The sequence below is a fragment of the Triturus cristatus genome, chromosome 6 (genome assembly GCF_964204655.1).
Source record: "Triturus cristatus chromosome 6, aTriCri1.1, whole genome shotgun sequence".
Classification (NCBI taxonomy): Eukaryota; Metazoa; Chordata; class Amphibia; order Caudata; family Salamandridae; genus Triturus; species Triturus cristatus.
Genome location: NC_140589.1, coordinates 985,048,885 through 985,073,712, shown reverse-complemented (window position 1 = coordinate 985,073,712; position 24,828 = coordinate 985,048,885). Strand labels below are relative to the sequence as shown.

At 43.5% G+C, this 24,828-nt stretch overlaps 1 protein-coding gene across 1 annotated transcript in view; it reads left to right on the top strand.

The window, feature by feature from the left end:
* DZANK1 (double zinc ribbon and ankyrin repeat domains 1) overlaps positions 1-24,828 on the top strand; it is a 1,028,117-nt gene that overhangs the window by 694,418 nt on the left and 308,871 nt on the right. Inside the window, exon 14 of the mRNA XM_085611767.1 lies at positions 10,415-10,518. Coding sequence (XP_085467893.1) covers positions 10,415-10,518 — 104 coding nt within the window. The remainder of the gene's footprint in view (positions 1-10,414; positions 10,519-24,828) is intronic.

Sequence of the window (24,828 nt, the reverse complement as noted above, 5' to 3'; positions counted from 1 at the left end):
TTTTTTAAATAAGGCCAAAGAGAAAAGGGAAGCTCGGGTGCTGACGAAAAACTCTATTAGACCTTTCCTGCTGCTGAAATCTGTTAGTGGCCCTGAAAATTATCCCACTGCAGTTAAGCACCCTATGGATAGATCTTTACTTACCAAATTTTGTTTGGGCACTATCCGCCCGATGATTTGCTTCCCTCAGGGTATGTTTGATTCCCATACCCTTAAAATCTGTTCTTGTGATGACCATTCCCCCCAGATCCTAATACATTTGGTCCTAGTTTATAAATACTAGAAATTTCTCCACAGAAGATATCTATTACCACTTTTAAAAGAGAGTGGCTTCACTCAATTTCGACCTGCTTTTTTATTCTTACATTTAATACAGGATCAGGTGGTGATGAGGGCAGTCATCGGCTATTTAAAAGGCGTCTTACATTGGAACAAAATAATGTGTGCATAGTAATAACAATGTATATGATAGGCCGGGGACTTGATCTTAAACAGATTTTATATGTTTATGAACCTTTTAAATCGGATGAATTCAACTGGTATGTGTTTAAAAATGTTTTTTAACATTTTATGTTCTCCTTTTAAACATTTGTTTTTATCTTTTATGATTATAACGTATAATCGAATAAAGATTAATATCAATCAATCAATCAAATCATGCCAGTGCCTAGCACCGGAAACCACTGGCTCAAATTAAGCACTGCTCACCATGTATCTCTTTGGCAGTGATACTTCGGCCATTCTAATTCAGCCTTCTCAATCTCCTCATTAGAAAACTAATAGTAAAAAGATCATTTTTTGAAACGCAGAAAAAATCCTGAAATTCAACAGTTATAGTTAACTGAGCTAACTATAACTTTGCACCCCCAACATGCACTGCTTATGACATCATATATTACACTCATGGCATGTTCAATGACCTCATGGATGCCATCACAAATGAAACAATTCATGACATCACTGATGACATCATCCAACACACTGACAATTTGCAATATCCTTCTGACACTGAAAGGTATTTATTGACCTAAATCTACAGGAACCTTTCTGCATGTTTTCTTCTGCTAATGAGTATAGGCTTTTGCAACATTCTTTGACTCCAACATATTGGATATCTGGCAGGAGTGCATTGTCTGTCACCTCTTTTACACAAGGGAGCGGCTGTCCATAGTAAAGTTGAGGACAGGGTGAAGGTTGTGCGTAGTAGCAGCTTGTCTATATAATGAGGCTCAGGTGTGTTGAGGGAGTTAACTGTAAACAACTGTGCACAAGGCAAAGGCTTTGAGTAGCGTTGGTTTGCACACCTAATGGCACTTGGCTGTTTAGACGCAATGGGATGTTTGCAAAGAGCACTGCTCATGGTGCAGGCTATACGTATTAGGGTGTGGTGTGGAAGTAACCTCTCCACCGTGACACCTTTCCAAGGTGGTTGCTGTGCGTTCTGGAGTATGGTAAGGGACTGCTCTCTTCGCTGAGACCTAGGTACAGGGCAATACTTGTGTATATTAGTGTTTTCTGGGACTGGTATCAATTTGCCGAGACTTCTGAACAGTATGACAGCTGCGTATAGTAGGTTGAGGAGAGAGACTGATCTGTCTGATTAGACCTCTGTGCAGGGGTATGGTTCTGCATAGTTGGGTCTGGACTCTACACTAGGATCTGTTTCCAGGGCGATGGTTATGTGTAGTAGGGTGTGATGAGGGACTGGTCTGTCTGGTCAGACCATTGTGGCAGACGACGACTGTGTGTAGTAGGGTCTTGTCAGAGACTTACTTCTCTGCTTAGATATTTGTGTAGGAGTAATGCTCTGTGTGAGACTGGTCTCTCTGTTGAGATATCTTATTTTTTAAATGATGATGTGACTCTTTGAAGTGTTACAATTTCATGAGCAGTATGGTAGATGATATAATCAGTGATGACATAAGCAGCACATGGTGGGGTGCGAGTTATAGTTAGCTCACTTAACTATAAATGGCAAATATAATTTTTTTTACATAAAATGTTTTATCTTTTAACTGTCACTTTTACCTAGCTATAACAATCCTTTAACTTTTGTTCTTTGAGGTGAATTTCTGATTTCTTTTAAATGTAAAGGAAGATAATATTACCATACCTGAATATAACATCACTTTAATCTTTGTTTTTTCAGTGGATTTCTAGAACTTTTTAAAATCTACATATGGTATAACCGCTCATAACTATAACATCACTTGAACCTTTGGTTTTTTTTGTGAATTTCAGAGTTTTTTTTACGTAATGATAGATAGTATCACCAGACTAAACTATAGTAAAATTTCAGTTTTTGTTTTTTTTCAGTGAATTTCTTGAGCTTTTATTTAATAGTAAGTAACATATTATTACTAGACCTAATTATAACATAACTTTAATCTTAGGTTTTTACTCTTGAATTGCTAATATTTACAAATAAACTTTGAAATTATTACCACACTGTGGGAGGGCAGGCTTAATGAACAGGCGAGGAGGCTGTATATATTTGCCTAAGGAAGGCTTTTTATTGATTTTCTGTGAGAATAGAGATCCGGATGATGTTGGTTCTTCTGGTTTCCCTCCTGAGAGACTGTCTTCCTGGTCCGGAGACTCCGTAGGGTTCAAGGTGGATGTATCGGGGACTTCTTTGGCGATGGCGTGGCCGTCTTCCCGGAGGCTCATAGGAGGGAAAAGAAAGGGGTTTGTCAGGGTGATATTTTGCGATACGTTTGTCTTAACACCGTCACCGCACCAGCGAGTGTTGTTCAGGATCAGTAGGAGGGGTCGTGAGGGAAATAGGGATGTGAAGGGAAGTATGGACGTGAAGGGAAATACTGCAAGTTGAACGTAGTCCGGCTAAGTATTGGGAGTAACTGGTTTAGCAGGATAGTTAGCTTTGGCTAGGAGAGGTAGTGAGGTCAGACACTTATCAATACAGATTTCTACTTGGTTACGACAACTACACGGTAACTCGGGCCTCCCAGGTCTCGACCCAGTCCCTCCGTTGCCTCCCTCAATCCCCCTCCCAGCTCACACCCCGGAGACGGTTTCACTCACCGACCCCCGCCGTAACTCTCCAGAGTTACGGCCGCTCCTCAGCGTCCTCCGGTGGGCACCACCATTCCTCGTACCAGCGGTCCTCTACGTCCGCTTCGTCTCGGTCTTCCGTCTGCTTGTTGTCCTCGGGGTCCGCTCTCTCCTCAGCGCTTTCTCCGAGTTCGTCTTCTCCGTGTGGTTCGTTCCGGGTACCTTCCTCTTTCTCGCGTTTGGTCCTCGACGATGACGTTTCTTCTCCTCCGGCTTTCATTGGTGCTGGGACAGTACTTCCAGGTTTAACCCCACCCTCTTCCGGGTCTTCGGTTCCCGTCTGTGAAGAAACCAGAGAGGAGCATGGATATTGCAGTTCCCGTACGTTCCTCTTCCCTTTCAGAGGGGCGGAGTGAGGGACGGAGTGTGTGAGGTCAGGACCAGAGTGCTTCCGTGACGTCAGTCTCGGGCGGTCATCGCGCAATCCCTCACATCCCCTTCCCTTGCTGTCTTTCTACTAGGGTTCTGTTCTTGGGGAAACCTAGATAAAAAATCCACATTTCCTTGTTCGGTCCCCTTTCTATGTTTGGTTGTGAACCTGTAGGGTTGTAGGGCCAGGAACCATCTAAGGACTCTCTCGTTACGTCCTTTGTTTCGGGCTAACCATTCTAATGGGGCATGGTCCGTAAAAAGTGTGAACTCCCGGCCATCCAGGTAATATCGTAGGGTCTCAATGGCCCATTTAATGGCCAGGGCTTCCTTTTCAATGGTAGCATAGTTTTTTTCTCTCGGGAACAGTTTACGGCTAATATATAAAATTGGTTTCTCACCTTGTGGGGTTTCCTGAGATAGGACCGCGCCGAGGCCTTGATCTGACGCGTCCGTTTGAAGGATAAAGGGGAGGGAGTAATCCGGACTGACTAAGACTGTGTCCGACGTAAGAGTCGTTTTTAGGGTATTGAAGGCTTGCAAGACCGCAAAGGGAGGGTGACGTAGCACCTCTTCGGTGTTAACTTTCTTCTGGAGCAGGTCTGTTAGAGGTGCAGCCACCTGAGAGAATAGAGGTATAAACCGGCGGTAATAACCCAGAAGGCCAAGGAAGGCCCTGAGATCCTTTTTGGTTTTGGGGAGAGGGATTTGAGAGATGGCGGTCAGCTTAGACGTTTGGGGTCTTATGAGGCCTTCACCCAGCAAGTACCCGAGATAGTGTACCGTCTGGGCTGCTAAGTGACTCTTGGCGGGGTTGATTTTCAGACCTTGTTGGCCTAAGGTCTGGATAACCTGATACAGATGTGTAAGGTGTTGTTCCCAGGTGTTGCTGTAAATGACTATGTCGTCTAGATACGCACCTGCGTATGATGCATGGGGATGTAGCAACACATTCATAGCTCTTTGGAAAGTGGCAGGGGCTCCATGCAACCCAAAGGGCAACACCTTAAACTGATACAACCCGTCCGGAGTGGAAAACGCAGTTTTTTCCCTATCCTGGGGTCTGAGTGGGACTTGCCAGTAACCTTTACACAAATCTAACGTGCTAATGTATTTGGCCTTCCCGATTCTTTCTACCATCTCATCCACCCTGGGAAGAGGGTAGGTGTCGAATTCTGATATCTTATTGACTTCACGGAAGTCAATGCAAAAACGTACCGATCCAACTGGCTTGGGTACGAGAACAATAGGTAAGTTCCACTCACTTACGGAGGGCTCAATGACATCCATTTTTAACATCATTTTTATTTCCTCTTTAATGACTTGACTCCGTGCTTCAGGTATACGGTACGGCCGTTGACGTACTTTTTTTCCTGGAGGTGTTTTTATAGAATGTTCTATAAGTGTTGTTCTACCAGGGGTGGTGGAGAAGGTAGCAGCCAGAGGGTTTAACCTTTGGGAAAGACTGTTCCGCAAAGAGGGTTCTAGATCAGGTGAAATACACTGTTCGAACAAGGGAACTGGGGTATCCACCATGTTTACTGCGAGAGGACAAGGGCCCTGCCATTTTTTTAATAGGTTTATGTGGTAAATCTGAGAGGTGTGTCTTGCCGAATCTGTTTCTATCCGATATGTCACGGGAGTTACCTTTTCCACTATTGGAAAGGGTCCCTGCCATTGTCCCAATAGTTTCTGGTCTGATGAAGGCATCATTAGCAGTACTAAATCTCCTACTTGGAAGCTTCTCTCTTTGGCTCTTCTGTCATATTGGCCTTTCTGAGCTGTTTGGGCGTTCTCCAGGTTGGAACGCATGATGGTTCTAATCTGGCTTAGATGGGTGCGTAAATTGGCCACGTATTCAGTTAGGGGTTTGGAGAAGTCGGGTTCTTTCTCCCATCCTTCTTGTGCCATGTCCAGGAAAGTACGGGGTTTACGCCCATAAAGTAATTCAAAAGGCGAGTAACCCGTACTTTTCTGTTCCTTGCATCGAATGGCAAATAAAGCCAGGGGTAGGATATCTTCCCATTTCCGGGTTTCTAGGGCCAAGAGTTTTTTGAGAGTGGTTTTAATAGTGGCGTTGTACCTTTCCACTAATCCATCCGTCTGTGGATGGTATGCTGCTGTCCTAATCTGTTTGACCCCTAACTGGGAACAGACCTGTCGCATGAGGCGGGATATGAAAGGGGTGCCTTGGTCAGTCAGGATTTCTTTCGGAAATCCGACTCGTGAGAAGAGGTTGATCATAGCCTTGGAGATGTTAGAGGCGTCTGGCCGACGTAAGGGTATGGCCTCCGGAAAACGTGTGGCATAGTCCACTATAACTAGCACATACCGACACCCACTACGGGACGGTAGTAAGGGACCAATGATATCCATACCGATACGTTGAAAGGGTTCGTCTATTATGGGAAGAGGTCTTAGGGGAGCTCTAGGGGGTTGATACCTGCTATTCCTTTGACATACAGGACATTCCTTGCAGTATCTTTTGATCTGTTGGTATATCCCTGGCCAATAGAACCGTTCGGTGATCTGTTTTTCGGTTTTCTCCGTGCCGAAATGCCCTCCTAGCAAGTGGCTATGTGCTAGAAAGAGGACTTTGTCTCTGAAGGGGCCTGGGATCAACAACTGGGCACGTAGAGTGGGGGATCCCTTTCTGTACAATAACCCTTGCTTCGTAAAGAAATAGGGACATACATGGTGGGGATCTTCAGCGTCGAGGGCTTGAGACCAGGCTCCTTGTAGTAGGGGGTCCTCTCGCTGTGCGGCGTGGAAATTCCTATCTGTTTCCCAGGGATTTTCATCCAGAAGAACCGGTAGTGCCACAAGATGTCTGGCCTTGTCTGCTCTCCTTTGTTTCCGGCTTTTCCTTGTCTTTGTTGGAGGCCAGTCTTTATCTATCTCCTGGGCAAAAGGCGCGGAAGACCACCAGTCGCCTTCCTTGGTCTCCGCCTCCCGTACCAACTGGGTCAACTTCGGGTAATCGTTCCCTATGATGGCTTGTTCAGGCAAGCGAGGAATCAGGCCCACAGTGAGGAATGAACCAGGATCTTGAGAGTGCTGGATTCGTACTTGTGTTGTGGGATACGGTTTGGTATCTCCATGCACACACCGGATGGCGACAGTGCCGTCGATAGGACCGACATGATTCCCGAGGTCCTGTGGCCTTATTACACTATGTAAACAGCCGGTATCGGCAAGGGCAGTCATAGGTTGTCAGTTCACTGAGATGGTACAACGGTAGGGTGGTTTTTCTTTTTCAGTGGGTGAACAATAGTAGTTACGAGCCACTCCAATTTCCATTGGTTCTTCTTTCTGTGGACAGAACCTGGCGATATGTCCCAGTGTTCCGCACTGGAAACACTGGGGTCCTGCTGCCGGTGGACGTATAGGGGGTATCCCTGGAACAATGGTAATGGTCTCTGGTCTCTTGGGCGGTGGGGGCCTCAAAGGCCGGTGTAATCCTGAACTAGGGGGTTTTGCTGTGGGCTCATCGCGCCCTTTTTGGACCTCTTGGGCCCTACTGTAGGCACTGGCTATTTCCACTGCAGTTTCAAGGGTAAGGTGAGGTTGTTGTCGTACCCACCTTTGGATAGGGGGGTGTAGAGAGGACAAATACTGCTCTAAATATATTTTTGCCATGATTCCATCCTTATCTGTGGTAGCGGGTTTCAGCCATCGGTCTGCCATGTCCTTCACCCTAAAGTAGAGAGCTCGGGGTGTTTCTTGGATGCCTTCTTTCATTTGTCTTAAGCGCTTTCGATACGTTTCGTCATCTACCCCCAGTCGCTCCATGATGCAGCGTTTTATGTCTGCGTATGGAACCACCCCCTGAATGGTGGCGGCCTGATACGCGGCTTGTAAGTCTCCTGATAGGAGGGGTCCTAGGTATTGGCCCCATTTATCGGCCGGCCAAGAAGCCGCTGTGGCCATCCGTTCGAAGTTCGTAAAGAAGAAATCCGGATCTTCACCGGGTACATATCGTTGTAATACTACGGATGGGAGCGTGGTGGGACCTCTCTGGTGTCCGAGAGCTTCAGTAAGTTTCTCCATAGCGGCCCCGTGGGTATCGCTCTGTCCACTGAGTACTTGTTGCAACTTGCCTCGGTCTTCTTCTACCACCGTCAGGAAGCGTTCCATCACTTTGCCCAGATGCTCCTGATTTTCAGCCATTTTCGCTAGGGCAGCCTCCATGACGCCTTGGGATCCCACTTCTGACACCACTTGTGGGAGGGCAGGCTTAATGAACAGGCGAAGAGGCTGTATATATTTGCCTAAGGAAGGCTTTTTATTGATTTTCTGTGAGAATAGAGATCCGGATGATGTTGGTTCTTCTGGTTTCCCTCCTGAGAGACTGTCTTCCTGGTCCGGAGACTCCGTAGGGTTCAAGGTGGATGTATCGGGGACTTCTTTGGCGATGGCGTGGCCGTCTTCCCGGAGGCTCATAGGAGGGAAAAGAAAGGGGTTTGTCAGGGTGATATTTTGCGATACGTTTGTCTTAACACCGTCACCGCACCAGCGAGTGTTGTTCAGGATCAGTAGGAGGGGTCGTGAGGGAAATAGGGATGTGAAGGGAAGTATGGACGTGAAGGGAAATACTGCAAGTTGAACGTAGTCCGGCTAAGTATTGGGAGTAACTGGTTTAGCAGGATAGTTAGCTTTGGCTAGGAGAGGTAGTGAGGTCAGACACTTATCAATACAGATTTCTACTTGGTTACGACAACTACACGGTAACTCGGGCCTCCCAGGTCTCGACCCAGTCCCTCCGTTGCCTCCCTCAATCCCCCTCCCAGCTCACACCCCGGAGACGGTTTCACTCACCGACCCCCGCCGTAACTCTCCAGAGTTATGGCCGCTCCTCAGCGTCCTCCGGTGGGCACCACCATTCCTCGTACCAGCGGTCCTCTACGTCCGCTTCGTCTCGGTCTTCCGTCTGCTTGTTGTCCTCGGGGTCCGCTCTCTCCTCAGCGCTTTCTCCGAGTCCGTCTTCTCCGTGTGGTTCGTTCCGGGTTCCTTCCTCTTTCTCGCGTTTGGTCCTCGACGATGACGTTTCTTCTCCTCCGGCTTTCATTGGTGCTGGGACAGTACTTCCGGGTTTAACCCCACCCTCTTCCGGGTCTTCGGTTCCCGTCTGTGAAGAAACCAGAGAGGAGCATGGATATTGCAGTTCCCGTACGTTCCTCTTCCCTTTCAGAGGGGCGGAGTGAGGGACGGAGTGTGTGAGGTCAGGACCAGAGTGCTTCCGTGACGTCAGTCTCGGGCGGTCATCGCGCAATTGCCTCACACACACGTAACTGTAACATATTTTTTTTTAAATCTATAGGTTATCTACTATAAACTGAAATAACATTCTAAAAGTTACTTTTTTAAATTAAAACTTTCTGTAGGTTATGAAAAATATTTTTGAGTGATATTAAGTTATAATGTATCCATTCAATTTTTTAAAATCTTTTTATACTTTCACAGGTGTCTTGCTAAAGCATTGAAAATCTAAAATAAATATATTTCTTGTAAAACACTGCTGTTTAAATAAACTTAAAACTGAAAACTCTTCAACCTATGTTACCTAAAAATAACTCTTCGAATATTCATATTTAGATTTGCCATATTTTTATGTTTTGTGATCACGTGAGCTTCCCACGAGAATCATTCAACCGATAGAAGTCCCACGCGGGACTTCTGAGTGGGCTTTCCTTCCTCTATGCTCACGAGAGGCTCACAAGAGCACCATAATGTCCTAAAGTTTTATTAAGTCTGAAAGACTACCTTTTATGTACATTTGATCCTAGAGCTTATTTAAAAGTGACTAATAATGAGTATCCTTTCAGTGTGTTGCGTAAAGAATTGGTCTGTTTTTTTCTTTTGTGATCTCGCAAGCCTCCTGCGAGAGTTGTTCACAAATAGCAAGCCCCCGCAGAAACTCCAAGTGGGCTCACAAAAGGTTTGCAAGAGTGGCTTGTAGTAGGAGCCTGCAGGTTTTGTAAATTAGTTTAAAAATGACAATCCTTTGAGTGTTTCCTGCAAGAAATTGTCATTTGTTTACATTTTACTATTTCGTGACCACTCGCGAGAGGATTTGAAAGAGTTATGGTATACATGAAAGACATCTGGTGCAGCACTTCGGTGCTTCAACATCTAGTGCTGCACCTTTCAAAATAGCATGAAGTAATGGGTTTTTTTTCACTCCAAGTTCAGCACTTCTGTTTGAATCGTGGTTTTCTTTTTAAGTTCTTTCCCCCAAAATTAAAAAAATAACCCAAAAAAGTGAAAAAAGTACACAAAAAAAGGTTATTTTCAGACTTTTCAGACTCTCCTATTCTGGATTAAAAATAGAAAATGTTATGTTTGTCTTGTGTTTTTTTTCTGTTAATATATCATAATAGGCCTTACCCACTCCTAAACCCTAAAAAAACATACTTACCACCCAATACCCTAAAACAACATTATCACCCAATACCCAAACACACCCCTAAACACTAAAAATATCCTTATTCCCCTTACCCACCCCTAAACCCTAAAAACACCTTTACCATCCGATTGCTGTAAAGGCATGCATGGTAAAGCACACGTGGTAAAGGTACTGCGTGGTAAATTATGCATTTTAAAGGCTTTTTCCAGTCTGGGGGTGGGGAGGCTGTAGTATTTCTGAGGAAAGTATTGTTTTTTTTCCCGGGATGCTGCCGAAGGAGGCAGGCAGAGGCTAGTATTTGCTCCTGGCCCGATATTGCCACATGTGCATCAGTAGGTAGGTACCACAGAAACAGCAAGGAACAATTTAAAAATATTTAATTTACTCAGCCATTCAGGTGAATAGCTTACTCACCATAATACACAGTGTCCCTCAACAGAGGGTAATTTATTTTTTAAACACTGTTTTAGTTCATACTGCTTCTTTTAGTTGACTGTTGTGAAAGAGCATGCCACTCATGTGACACCTAATATATTTGTTTTCTTTGGTCCATTACTTCTTTAGGTTACTGGAGAAAACAGCTAGATCACATTTGTGCCCACCTTCGATGTTATACACAGAACAACTCTGAGTTCAAGGCTTTGATTGGTGAACCTCGAATGGGGAAGGTAAGGAAAATGCTTCAATGCAGGAGCCCACATTGGATTTGAACCATGTGTTTTCTAGATATTTTAGCTGATCGAACATTTTCCGGCAGTAATATTGTAACACTGCCCGCATTGTTTAACTAAAATTAACACAGTACAAGTGGTTTGGAACAGAGGTCAAACGAAATAGTATGAAACTACTCATTACAATAAGTCAGGATGTTTTGCAGTACAGAAAAGTGACAGCAGACGTGACATTATTCAGAGGAGTCAACTTAAATGTCAAAGTGAAAAAAACAGTGTGGTTATTCAATCTTATTTTGTCTAAAAGAAAGTAATTCTATGAAAACTAGCTGTCAGGCAACCATCTTGCTGTGATATCCTGCTTAAGTCAGCCTGAGTACTACTTGTGGTGTTTTCCAACCAGGAACAGATAGATGAAAGTATCAACTAAATATTCCTTGAAGGATTCTGTATATAAAACCTAGTTGATAATTTTCCATGTTATCACGGTCTGAAAAAAGGTCTGAAAAAAATGCACTTTGCAACCACTTTGCTGTCTCAAAATATACACCGTGGGCTTTATTCACAAAGGTAGGTTTACAAGTGTAGATTTACTACAAGTGCATTTACTCTTACACTTTTGAGTAACTTTACTACTTTTAGCTATTCCCCATGTCTGAGTGTAAAGTTACTTAAAAGTGTAGATGTACGTATCCCCACCCATGAAGCAGGATGTGGAGTCAGTCAGTCAAAATCACTTTATTCGGTTATTTAAAACCATGAAAGCATGTTAAAATATCAATTTGCATATGAACCAAACAATACGTATTCATTAAACAAAAACTCAATCATAATTAATATACAATTCAGGTTAAAAATACACATAATTCAAAGATTCTCTAAAAAGCTTGACTAATACAATATAAAGTGCATTTCGTAGAAGGGAAGACCATTTCACATAAAAAAGGGGTAAACATTTAATAAATAAGATTAGGAAGACCCTCTTTTTTTCCTTTCTCTAACTGCCGCTACCTACTAAGAAGCTGGCTACATTAAAGGTTTCCCAGGGATTATTCAACATCTGCAAATATATTAGAGCTGGCCTAGCCTACAGAAAACCTTTGTCCCTTAAAATTGGTAAGATAAAACGTTTGTGAATGTGCAACTACTGCTCACAAAACAGGACAAAGTGCAAGGTGTCTTGATTCGAGAAGTTGTCACAGTTGCAGGGTCCCAAGAAGGTTCCATAAAGTAGGTCGTTTTTACAATTTGGTGAGCCCGGACTGTAGGTTTCAATAACTCTTTGGCCTCTCTTTCTGCAGAAGCGAAACATATGAAAGTTGTCTTAGCCCACACCTAATCCTTTTTACATAATCATTCTGGGTTAACAAATACCTCTGGGCATCCTAACAGCCTTGTGGATGTCAGTAAAAACATCAAGTACAACATTAGAGTTACTACTAGTAGTGACTTTACAGTGGAATGTGACTTTCTGCACACTTGGTAGAGACCTCGCAATTGGGGTGGTGATCTCCCTGAGGTAAAGTACAGGGAATAGGTTAAACATTTATTAAACTTTAAAAAGAATAGAAACAAATACTAGTATATTATTGTTAAGCAATTTTGTATATTAATTTTAAATATAGAAAAATGCAAAAAATACAGTGTCAATAATTATTTTCTACATATTAAATAAAATAATCTTTCTGAAGTTTAAATTAAAAATAATTCCCTGATTTAAAAAAACAAATTATATATTAAAAATGATGACAAGTGCTGTCTAGAATTAATTTAAAGTAAATATTAATGTTACATTATTTATTAAATAAAAAAAGTTCATGACATATTTTGAAATAATATTACAATTAGGTTTTATTTATATACAATCGTTTAACATTAAATAAAATGTATTTAGATTTTAGATAGTTTAAATAAATTCATATATTTTCACATTTATTTTTACAAGGTTTTATTTTACATCCTTGTCTCGGTTATTTTCTATTGGAAGGTTTAGCAGTTCAAGTGTTTGGACATGTGTGATGCTGCATGCACCGTAGCTCTGAGCTAGAGTTCATTTACAACTCTTTTGGGTCATTTTTAGGTCTCAGCCTACCAGACAGCTGTGCTGTCTGGTTTGGTCAAGACATCTAGGGTACATTCTGAAAGTTGACCTAGAAATGCATTCCACTCATTGCTTAGCTTGGCTTTCTATTTGCTGGCTTTATGTGCTTTAGGCTGTACAGTTCGAGATTGTCCATCCTGTTGCCCAAACCTTGTTTACTGTATTGTTCCACAAACTGGCATTCTGTAATTAGGCCTTTGAATTTTTTTCTTATCTTAAAACATTTGCTGTGCATTCAGAGACAGAGGTCAAATAGCAGTCTGTGTCTTCCAGGAAGCTTGGTGTTTATTTTCTTTCCCTGATTCAAAGTGAGAGGTTTTATGTGACAATCATGCTTGCAACTGGGGGTCTTGTTGAGGAAGGTTGTATGATGTTATCTAGCAGACAACAAAATATAAATGTCTATAAAAAAACTGTGCTGATGATCAAATCAATACATTGGGTGATGACATTTCTACACATTATCATTTGTCGTTGTATACTTTTAGCAGGAAAACTGAATGTGAGTGTAAATGTAATAGTCATTTCAATTCAAGATGTGTTGTCTGCAATGGCAGTACGCTACTGTACCATGCATACTCCATGTTACCCCACTCCACTCTATTTTGTACCACTTCACACCACTGCACTGCACTCTGTTCCACTCCACACTACACCACTCCTCACTGCATCACTGCACTCTTCTCTGCACCACTGCACTCTACGCTTCTCTACTCTACACCCTTCTACTCTATGCCAATGCACTCTACCCCACACTACTCTACTATGCATTAGTGCACACTACACCACTCCACGCCACTCCACTCCATGCCACCCTACTCTGCAACACTGCACTCTACTCCAATGCAGTCTACTCTGTACCACTCCATTGTGTGCAAGGGAACTCTATGCCAATCCCCTCTACGCGACTCTAATCTACTCTGCACCACTACACTCTACTCTGAAACACTCTACTCTATGCCACTGCACTCAGCGTCACTGAACTCTACTCCACACCACTCTACACCACTGCACTCTACACCACTTTACTCAAAACCAATACACTCTGCGCCACTATACTCTATGCTACTGCACTCTACGCCATTGTGTTCTGCCACTGCACTCTACTCCACTCTATTCTACCATGCACCACTGTACTCTATCCCACTCTACTACACACCACTGCACTCTACAACAGTATACTTTACAACACTGCACTCTCTGCCACTATGCTTTATACCACTCTAATCTATGCCACTTAACTCAACCCCACTCTACTGTGCATCGTCCCACTCTATACCACTGCACTCTACGCCAATCCACTTTAAGCCACTCTGCACCACTGCAATCTACGACACTCTACTCTGTAGTACTGCACTCTACGCCACTTCACTCTACTCTGAAACAATCTACTCTATGCCACTGCAGTCTAAGCCACTATATTCCACGTTGAGCCACTCCACACTACGCTGCTGCACTCTATACCACTGTACTATACGCCACTCTATGCCTTTGCACTCTGTCACTGCACTCTACACCACTCTACAACAGTATACTCTACCAAACTGCACTCTCTGCCACTCTACTTTATACCACTCTAATCTATTCCACTATACTCTACACCACTCTACTCTGCACCACTGCACTCTATGCCAATGCACTCCACACCACTCTACTATACACCACTGCATTCTACGACAGTATACTCTGCAACACCACATTCTCTTCCACTCTACTTTATGCCACTTTACTCTTTTGCACTGCATACTATGACACTGTACCCTGTGCCACAGAACTCTATGCCAATCTACTCTGCATTGCTCCACTCTACTCCACTGCACTCTATGCCAATGCACTCTAAGCCACTCTAATCTACTCAGCCCCACTGCACTCTACAACATTCTACTGTACACCACTGCACTCTACGCCACTTCACTCTACTCTGATATCATCAACTCTATGCCACTGCAGTCTATGCCACTTTATTCCTCTCTGCGCTACTCAACAATATGCTATTCCACATCATGTCACACCACGCCATGCCACTCTACACTACTCCGTTGTGATATACGCCACTGCACTGTACATCACTGCACTCTAAGCCAATGCACTCTACACCACTTCACTCAAAGCCAATACACACTACATGACTACACTCTATGCCAATCTACTCTGCACCTCTGCCCTGTCTGCCACTGTACTCTATTCTACACCATTGCTTTCTACATCACTTTATTCTGCAGCACTGTACGCCACTGCACTTAACACCAATGCACTCTGCACCACTCTTCTCTACACCACTGCACTCTACAACACTCTACTCTATACCACTTAACTATACGCCTCACTACTCTGCACCACTCTACTCTGTGCTTGTACACTCTACACACTCTTCTATGCTCCACTGCACTCTACTCTGCACCACTCCACTCTATGCCACTTCACTCTACGTCACTCTACTCTGCAACACTGCTCTCTCTGCCACTGAACTCTACTCCACTTTACGCTGCATTTCTCCACTCTACGCCAGACCACTGTAAGCCACTCTAATCTACTCTGCACCACTGCAATCTATGACACTCTGTTGTATACCACTGCACTCTACGCCACTTCACTCTACTCTGAAACAATCTACTCTATGCAACTGCAGTCTACAGCAATCTATTCCACTGTGCGCCACTCTACACTACGCTATTCTATTGTACACCATTGCACTCTGCGCCGCTGCACTCTACACCAATGTTCTTTACACCACTTTACTCAAAACCAATACACTCTATGCCACTGCACTTTATGCCAATGTACTCTACACCACTGCACTATAGCCCACTATATACCACTGCACTGTACACCCCTCTACTCTACACCATTGCACTCTACGACTCTCTACTCTGCAGCACAGCACTCTCTGCCACTGAACTCTAAGCCGCTCTACACTCTTTGCCACTCTACTCTGAGCCACATTACTGTATTCCACTGCACTTTACTCTGTACCACTCTATGCCAATTCAGGCGATGCCTCTTCCCTCAACACCACTCTAATCTACTGTGCACTACTGCACTCTACACCACTTCACTCTACACCTTTCTACTCCACCCTGCACCACTTCACTCCATGGTATGCTGCTCCACAAGATTGCATTCCAAGCCAGTATTCTTTACCACTCCACTCTGCACCACTCCACTCCACCCTCCACCCTGCACCACTCCACTCCACACCACTTCATTCTACTCTGAAACAATACACTCTAAGCCACTGTACTTTACTCCACTCCACTCCATACCACTCCACTCTACGCCACTCCACTTTGCAACACTTCATTCTATGCCACTACTCTATATCACTGTACTCTACTCTGCACCATTCCACTCTACCATTCACCACTCCACTCTGCACCACTTCACATTACTTTGAAATAATCTACTCTACAACACTGCACTCTGCCACTCTACGCCACTGCAATCAATGCAGCAACACTCTACTCTATGCCACTGCGATCTATGCCACTGCATTCTGCCATGCACCACTATACTCTACCCTACACCACTCCACGCTAACCTACACCGCTCCACTCTGAAACAATCTACTCTATGCCACTGCACTCTACTCCACGCAACTGCATTCTACGCTGTGCCGCTCTATACCTCTGCAGTCAGCGCTATGCCACTTTACTCAAAACCAATGCACCCTACAACACTGCACCTATGCCAACTCCTTTTTACCACTGCACTTTATGCCACTATACTCTGCAACAGTCTACTCTATGCCATTACACTCTATGCCACGTCACTCTACACCATTTTACTCTAGGTCATTGCACTCTACGCCACTCTTTTGTACTCTGCACATCCGTACTATACCTCACTGCTCTCTACACCACTCTACTCTGCACCACTCTATGCCACTGCACTCTACACTCCTGCACTCTATGACACTACACTCTAACACTGTACCCTACATGACTTCACTCTATGCTACTGCACTCTACTCTGCACCACTCAACTCTATGCCACTCCACAGCACTCTACAGCCCTGCACTCTATGCCACTACACTCTACACCGTTACACTCCACGCCACTCTACTCTGCATGTTTGCATTCTACCCTGCACTACACCACTCTACCCTGCACCATTCCACTGTGCCAATTTACTTTATGCCGCTCTACTCCGCTCCACTCTACGCTGTTGCATTCTATGCCACTGCAATCTACTCTGCACAGCTCTACTATATGCCACTGCACTGTGTGTCAATGCACTTTACACTACTTTACTCAAAACCAATGCACTCTACGCCAGTCTACTCTGCAGCACTGTACTTTATGCTACTTCACTCTAGGCCTTGCTACTCCACTCTGCAACACTATACTCCATGATACTGCACTCTATGATGCTGTACTTCATTAAACTCTGCTCCACTGGCACTCTACTCGACTCTATGCCACTCCACTCTACTGCACTCTACTCCATTCTGTGACACTACTCCACTCCACGACGCTCTACCTAACTCCATCTATGCCACTCCATGCCAATTTACTCCACTCTATTCTATAACACACTGCTCCACTGTACTACACTCCACTCTCACATTCTACTCGGCTCTACGACACTCTACTCCACAACACTCTGCACAACACCCTCTACACCATGCTACTCCACTCTGCTCTACACCACCCCATTACACTCTATGCCACTCCACTCTACAACACTCTTCTCAGGTCTGAGACTACTTCACTCTTTGCCACTCACCTCTACGCCCTTGCACTCTATGGTACTCTACTCCCTCCACTACACTCCACAACACTGTACTCTTCTCCAAGACACTCCACTTCACTCATCTCCACGCCACTCAACTCTACTGTACGCCACTCCATAACACTCTACTCTATTCCACTTTACAACGCTCCACTCCACTCACCTTTACCCCACTAACTGTTTGCCATGCTGATCAGCAGCCACCCTGATATACAACATTGCTAAAACATATTGGCAAAGCCAGTAGCTCTTGCATAGGCGAGACTTATTGATTTTGCAAATGCTTGTTGGCTGTAGTAACTATAGAAGGGCAGTTTGTGAATAGCAATGGGCTGACTCTTAGGTGTCCGTATAGGCCTCAGTAACCTACCTTAACCCTCCCTACTCCTCTCTTAACCTCTTCCCTTTAGTTGAAAATATGCCACTTTTTCCAGCCACTCCCCTCTGTCTTTCCCGTGTTTACTACTAAATGTATACAGTGTGGGTGGAGAGCCCCTCACAGAGAAGACAGGACAGGCTGAAGCGTAGACCTCTGAACGTAGGTATATGAGTAACATTTTGTAGTAGTTTAGTAGTCCTATCGTAGTATTGCAAACGTCCTACCAAATGCAGTTTGTGAATTGGCCTCCATGTGTCACAATATTGACCTATCCACTCCACAGTTCTTCTACACCATCATCACCATAACAAATCAACCAAGTAGCACACCTTTAAATCCATTGCTATTGATGATCTAGTGAGCATCTTACATCCCTCAAAGCAACCTTATTTGATGACATACTATGATTCCCATCTAATCCTTGTTGTCTGTACTCTCATATCACACTTGGAGAGTGTCATTACTTCTCTGGGTACCTTTCGGTCCTCCATGTAATAGATTCTCCTAGTACTCAAAATGCCCTATTTGCACCCATAAAACCTTGGAAACTTCTGGCACATCATACATCTCCCTTTTTCAGCATGGTCCTGGAAAATGTGGTGTAGATACATTATCAAGGCCCATCGATTAGATTCTTAATTGGTGGTAAGACAGATACCACAACACTGTGGGTTATCAGGAACACCATGAAAATCAATGAGAAAGGGGGCCTACTTCCTTTTCCTCCTGATATCCCAGCACCCGCTTCTATCCTCTGTACACTGCTTTCTACCCTCTCCACTGTGATGGACATCTCACAAATAATTCCCAACTTAACAGGAAACAAGATGACTATATGGATTCATCAAAATGCCCTCTTCCTGTAAACTATGCTTCCAGGGTTTACGTCTTCCTCCAGTAACCAGATATCACCCATGACCAGTATTTTCAGGATACAGTGCTATGCCTCGTAGTGTCATCAGCCAGCGACTATAGTCCCCTAAGACAGTTAATGAACTTCACCAAGTCATGTCAAATTATTTAATTCATAATTGATTTTTTATTTATGAACATTGACAAGCTCTAGTATGATGCTGAAGCGACAACAACACAAACTGTTAGGTTCTCTCCCCCCATATCCACTAATGAATTAATTTCAGCAACTGATTACCGTGGGCCTCATTACAGACCATTGTTGACACCAACACAGCCTGGCCCCAGGTGAATCAGTTCACATCAGTGTAGCGTCCTCCCCAGCCTGGTAGCATGCAAATGACAATGCCACACATGGAGCTCTGTAATGCACATCTTTATTCTTTAGAGTGCAACCGTTAACCAACTGTATGCATTGTGTCATGAACTTTATTATCCACACACAGACACACCCAAATAATTACATCATTACTGTGGAGTCCATCAGGGACCAGAAGGGTTCCGCTATACAAGACATTACATCTCCCCCTCTGTTAGATGAAAAGTACAAATATTACAGATATACATCATAGTTCTTCACTGTGTCATCGAGGTGCTTGAACCAGTCTTCCAGACATAGTCGTGTGAGGTTGCCGAAGCGGAGGAGCTGGGCCTGCCTCAGGCATTGGGGACTCAGAAGTAGGGGTAGGAGGTAGGCTCTGTGGACTTTCAGGTGGGCAGGTCTCACGTTTGACATCTGAAGCCGATGAACATCTAGGTAGGTGCCTGAAGTTTGACAAATCTCTTGTTACGGACGTTCCGGGACATTAAGTGGTCACCATATGTCCTTTGATTGTCACAACCTTCAGGGTTTCAGCATCAAATGGAGCATCAGACTCATGCTTCTGTTACTGCTTGACCAAGAGTCGGTCTCCTTATTTGAAAACCTTGTTCCAAGCACTTCAGCTTTTATCAGCATAAGTCTTCATTCCAGACTTGTGCAAGGAATCTGTCGTATGGATCTCGTCCGCATCTGTCGACCAATGAGTGGTCCACTGCGGCAATTTGGTTCTCATAGCTTTCTCAAACATCAAGGTGGCAGGGCTTTCACCGATATTGATATGGAGAGTTGGTTGGTAGGCATGAAGGGCTGAACATAGGGCCAATTTGAGATCACTTCCTTCTAGCTCTTCGTGCTGAACTACTCTCTTTAGGGTTTCCATGCAGCGTTTTACAACGCCATTGGCCTGTGGCCAGAGAGGAGTACTTTTCTGATGTTTGACAGTCATGTTAGTGAGAAACTGTTTGAACCCTCAGCTGTTGTACGGTGGACTATTGTTGGACTTAAGAATGGAGGGTACACCCCATGTTGCAAAAATGTCATTCAGTGTCCCAATTACTTGACTCCAGTAAGCAGATATCACCCGTAACCAGTATTTTCAGGATACAGTGCTATACCTCATATTGTCATCAGCCAGGGACAGTAGTCCCCTAGGACAGTCCATTAACATTATCCAGTCATGTCAAGTTATTCAATGCATAATTGATTTTTTATTTATGAACATTGGAAAGCTCTAGTATGATACTGAGACAACAACAACAAAACTGTTAGGTTCTCTACTCCCATATCCACTAAGGAGAAGTCTCTCATCTTCTGAAACAACTCCAGCTTTTGATTCAAGGATCATGTAAAGAACTCATATGGCCTAAAATCAACATACTCATAAAAACTAATATGCAATGACTAAAATGTTTGAATTAATCTCAGCCACTGAATACTAGGGGCCTCATTCCAGACCATTGTTGATACCAACACTCCATTGTACGTACATTCAAGCCTCCCTTTTCAACAACTAACTTCTGTTCCATAGTGGAACAGAAGGTCATATATTTGGGGCAACATCGTGTTCACTGCTCTCAATAACCTGAACCTTAAAGACTTGAAAGCCATCACAGGCTCAATGTAGGTGGTGTGATTCTGCCTTTCAGTCACTGGAGAGTCTTGTTGCAAGAAAAAGAACAGGAGCCAGACCTCCCCTAGTGTTTGGGCACATCACCAGTCACACACAAAAGAGACAGAATAACAGAAGCACAGAGATGCATCAGATCCCCTCATGTTAGCCCTTCTAGATAACCTACATACAGCACCAGTCCTTTCGGGAGGTTCTCCTCAGCACATGTTGACCACTTCCTCCTTCTTTGCTGAACCACATTTTGAACAACAGAAGTTATCAGCTATCTCTGTGAAACCTCAGGGGTGCTCTCTGAAGTCCCTCTCTGTACCAACTGTCTGTCCCCAGGTGAATCAGTACACATCAGTGTAGCGTCCTCCCCAACCTGGTAGTGTGTCCCCATCAGTGTAGCGTCCTCTCCAACCTGGTGAAAAGTAGACCAGGATTTTTGTCTTTCCCTGGCCTGTGCACAATAGTGTAATCATACTCTTGCAATCACATACCCCCACCTCTCGATGCGAGGGGGTATCTTGGCTCTCAGATTCCCAAAAATGGTAAGTAACGCTTGGTAGTCAGAGACAAGGGTGAAATGTTTTCCGTATAGAAACATATGGAAGTATTCACAAGCCCACAACACACCCAAAAAGCAACTGTGACAGGCTGTATTATGCAGCGAATTACATCCAGAAAGAGTTCTGCAGCTGACGACACCGCAAAACGTAGTCTTTCATATCTGAACAAGCCAATATAGGTTGAAAAGGTGGTCATGTACCTACAATTTTCCTCCAGTCTTAGATGATGATACCCCTTGTTCAGATCAAGACGAGAAAAGATTTTGGCACCACTCAGCTGTGTGATCATATCTGCAATGTTCAGACCGAGGTGCCGTTCTTTCTCAATTGCCATGTTAGCTTGGCATATGTCAGCACAGATGCGCACGGTACCTACAATGTCCTTTCTGGGCACTTCCACTATGGGTGAAACCCGTGGTGTCGGACCAGTAGAGCGTTCAGTGATATCATGGTTTAACAGAGTTTCCAGTTCTTTCTCAATAGCTTCTTTCAAGTGAAAAGTAATTTGATGATGTTGTTGATCAACTGGGCAAATGTCTTCATTGATGTGAAGTTGTACTTTCATGGTATTGAGAGTTCCTAGTCCATGAAACAATGATGGGAACTGACCTTCAATGTCTGCATGTGCATTTATGTTATAGTTGTTGGAAATCAAACCAATGTCTGCAGCAGTAGTGAAACTAAGTAAACATGCACTTGACGAAATACCTTTAAGAAAATGAATCGTGCTTGTACCTTCGTCGTCTTGTGTTGCTTGGTTTCCGCAAATGATCCTTGACATTGTAATGGCGTGGAGGCAATCCACGTGTATATCTTTGTCAAAGGTGTGAGATGGGGCACCGGCGACAGCTTTTTGTAATTCTCTGCCGGTATGATGTTTATCGATGCACCACTATTGATAATAAAAGATATGGAACACCCATTAACCTTTAATGTGATCTTGGGACAATGTCCAAAGGAACATGGTGGTTTCGCGTGGCGATGGTTTCGACTTGGACTCGCTTGGGCTTGGACTCTTCTCTGCATGAAACCAAACTCATGTGCTCCTGAAGTTCAACAGTTGATGCCATCATCGCATTGCCATCTTCATCACTGTCGCTCAACAGTGACGTTAAAGAACCTTTGGATGATGAATTTGATGAAGATCGATATTGTTTAGTTTTCAATTGCCTCAATTGGTGTCACCGCTTGGTCTTGTGGGTGTGGCTGGAGGATTTCTGGAATTTCTGGGACTCCATTTTCTCTTCTTCATATGACACAGTCATTTACACTTTTGCTTTTCAAACCGTTACAGAATGGTTTTCTTGCAACAACCATTGACTTCTTCACTTTGACTGAGGCGTGCGTGGCATGCACAAGCATCGTGCTGGATCTCTGCAAACTCTAAGGGAAATCACTGTCATTGCTTCGGGTTGCAGCTCCCCTAACTCGACGCCAGTTGTAGTGCCCTCCCCTGCCTTGTAGCATGCAAATGACCATGCCACACACAGAGCTCTGTAGTGCACATCTTTATTCTCCAGAGTGCAACTGTTATCTGACTGTACGCATTGTGTCATGAACTTTATTAACCACACCCAGACATACCCAAATAATTATGTAATTTCTAAGGAGTCCATCAAGGACCAGAAGGGATCCGCTATACATATTTGCAAGACAGTACTATAAGTATCCCCCCTGTCTGTTCCATCATTGGTGTAATATGGTCTTCTTTGGGAGTAATCAGTGTTGAGTGGGGCCTAAAAAGTATGGCGCCTGCTCAGCAAACTGCTCTGCTTTCAGAGTATCATTCAGAATACAGGGCTGAAACACAGGCAGAAATAATTAATACTGTGAAGAATACAGAATTCTGCATGAGGCAGTCACACAATTCAAGAAAGGACACTTCAAAAGCAGTAACAGGAATTGGGATTCTTTAGGTTCTCAGGGAGGGGGTCACAGTGAGTGCAAATGGATTACAAAGAAATACCTCTTAGTGCAGGCATTTGAGAAAACAAATGCTTTAGGATAAAACCACCCTTTAATAGATCGTACCAACTCACAACCACAGAGGTCGGACCAAATGCAACAAGTAAGAGGTTTGACCTGGCTGCAGCACAGGGCAGCTGAGAGTAGTTAAAGATCCGCTACTAGAGTGTGATCAGATTTTCTGAAGAGCTCTTCCTCAAGACTCCGGGGAAGGATCCTTTGCGGATGCTCTTGTGAATAATTGTGTATCATTACCTGAATCTCTTCATGTGCCAAAATCCTTATATATTCTACAGAGTTACTGTTTGGTTCTAGTGCTTCACCAATTCCGTGCAAAGTACATGACACCCAGAAAACAATATCACAGTGTAAATACTTCTGGCTAAATATTCCACAAATGTTTGGAATGCCATGGACTAGTACTGTATGTAGAGATCCGTACTCCATAATTTGCTGAGGAATTTAGCCATATGCTTTAGTCAAGGAAAAAAGAATGATTGTCACGTTACATCCAGATTAGAGCTAACACACTGGAAGATACAAGATCATCCTTAAGCTTTCTAGAAATCTTACATGTACATTGCAGCCTACTGCTTGTCTTTATTGACGTTTACACTATATGTTGATTTAAGAAATTCTTTAATGGCTTCATAAAACCAGTGTGATATTTGCATGCGAAGTGGGCAAAAATGGAAGCCTGCAGTTTATGCTTTTAAACGTTTCTCATAAGGGAACATGGAATAGTTTACAATGAATTTTATAGAGCATACAAAATAAAAAAATGCACCTAATGAAATATGTTCTTTTATATAAATAAATAACCACAAATGCATTTACAGTTTCATATGGCATGCCAATCTTAGCATGCAAAGTTAAGGATAAAGAGCTAAAGATTATTCCCTAATTTGTCATTGATATTAAAGCATAGCCATTTTACAATGCAATGAGATCATGTTCAGCATCCACCATATTTTTAAGGGGCATGTAGGTTGTGTAACAGAATTGATAAAAGCACTGCTTTGTTAACAAACACCTTTTGTTAACACATTTGTGTCCTGGCTCCCTTAGGCATTTGTACTGATTATTAAATGAGATATGGCATCATGATAGTGAGGTAGCCTAAATGAAATAATAGCAATCAGCACACATGATAGAGAAAATGTAATTTAGATGACAAGATAATACAAATACGTGCAGCACGGAGACAGTCAGCATAGCCGCTGAGTGTCCAAAGAGATGACGTCTCTGACTGCTTCTATTGACACAATCCACAGAGGATACTGTATCATAATGCACGTAACACAAATGAAGCATTGAAAACTTGACCAATTAGCAAAGGCCTAGGCTGCGTTATATCATTAATGGTCCGAAATATGCAGTTGCTGACCACTTGTCTTAAGCAGGCAGCTTTTGGGACTTTCCACTGTGATGCAATGTATTAGCCTTTGTACTTCTCCATAGAAAAATTGCAAAATCATAGCACATAACAGACATATTTCTAAATGTAATATGCTGAAATACTTGTGGCTAAGCTGGCATCCTGCGCTGTTCTGGTAACTCTCTTAGGCAAGCCTTGTGTTACAAAAGAATCTTTACTTTCAGCAGCTTCAGTAACTTTTAATTAATTTGTTTGTGTCAACGTTCTACAGGCCTTTAAAGTAGATGTTTGGTATCACATTATAAAGGCGGCTTTTACATTACCCCAACTGATACCA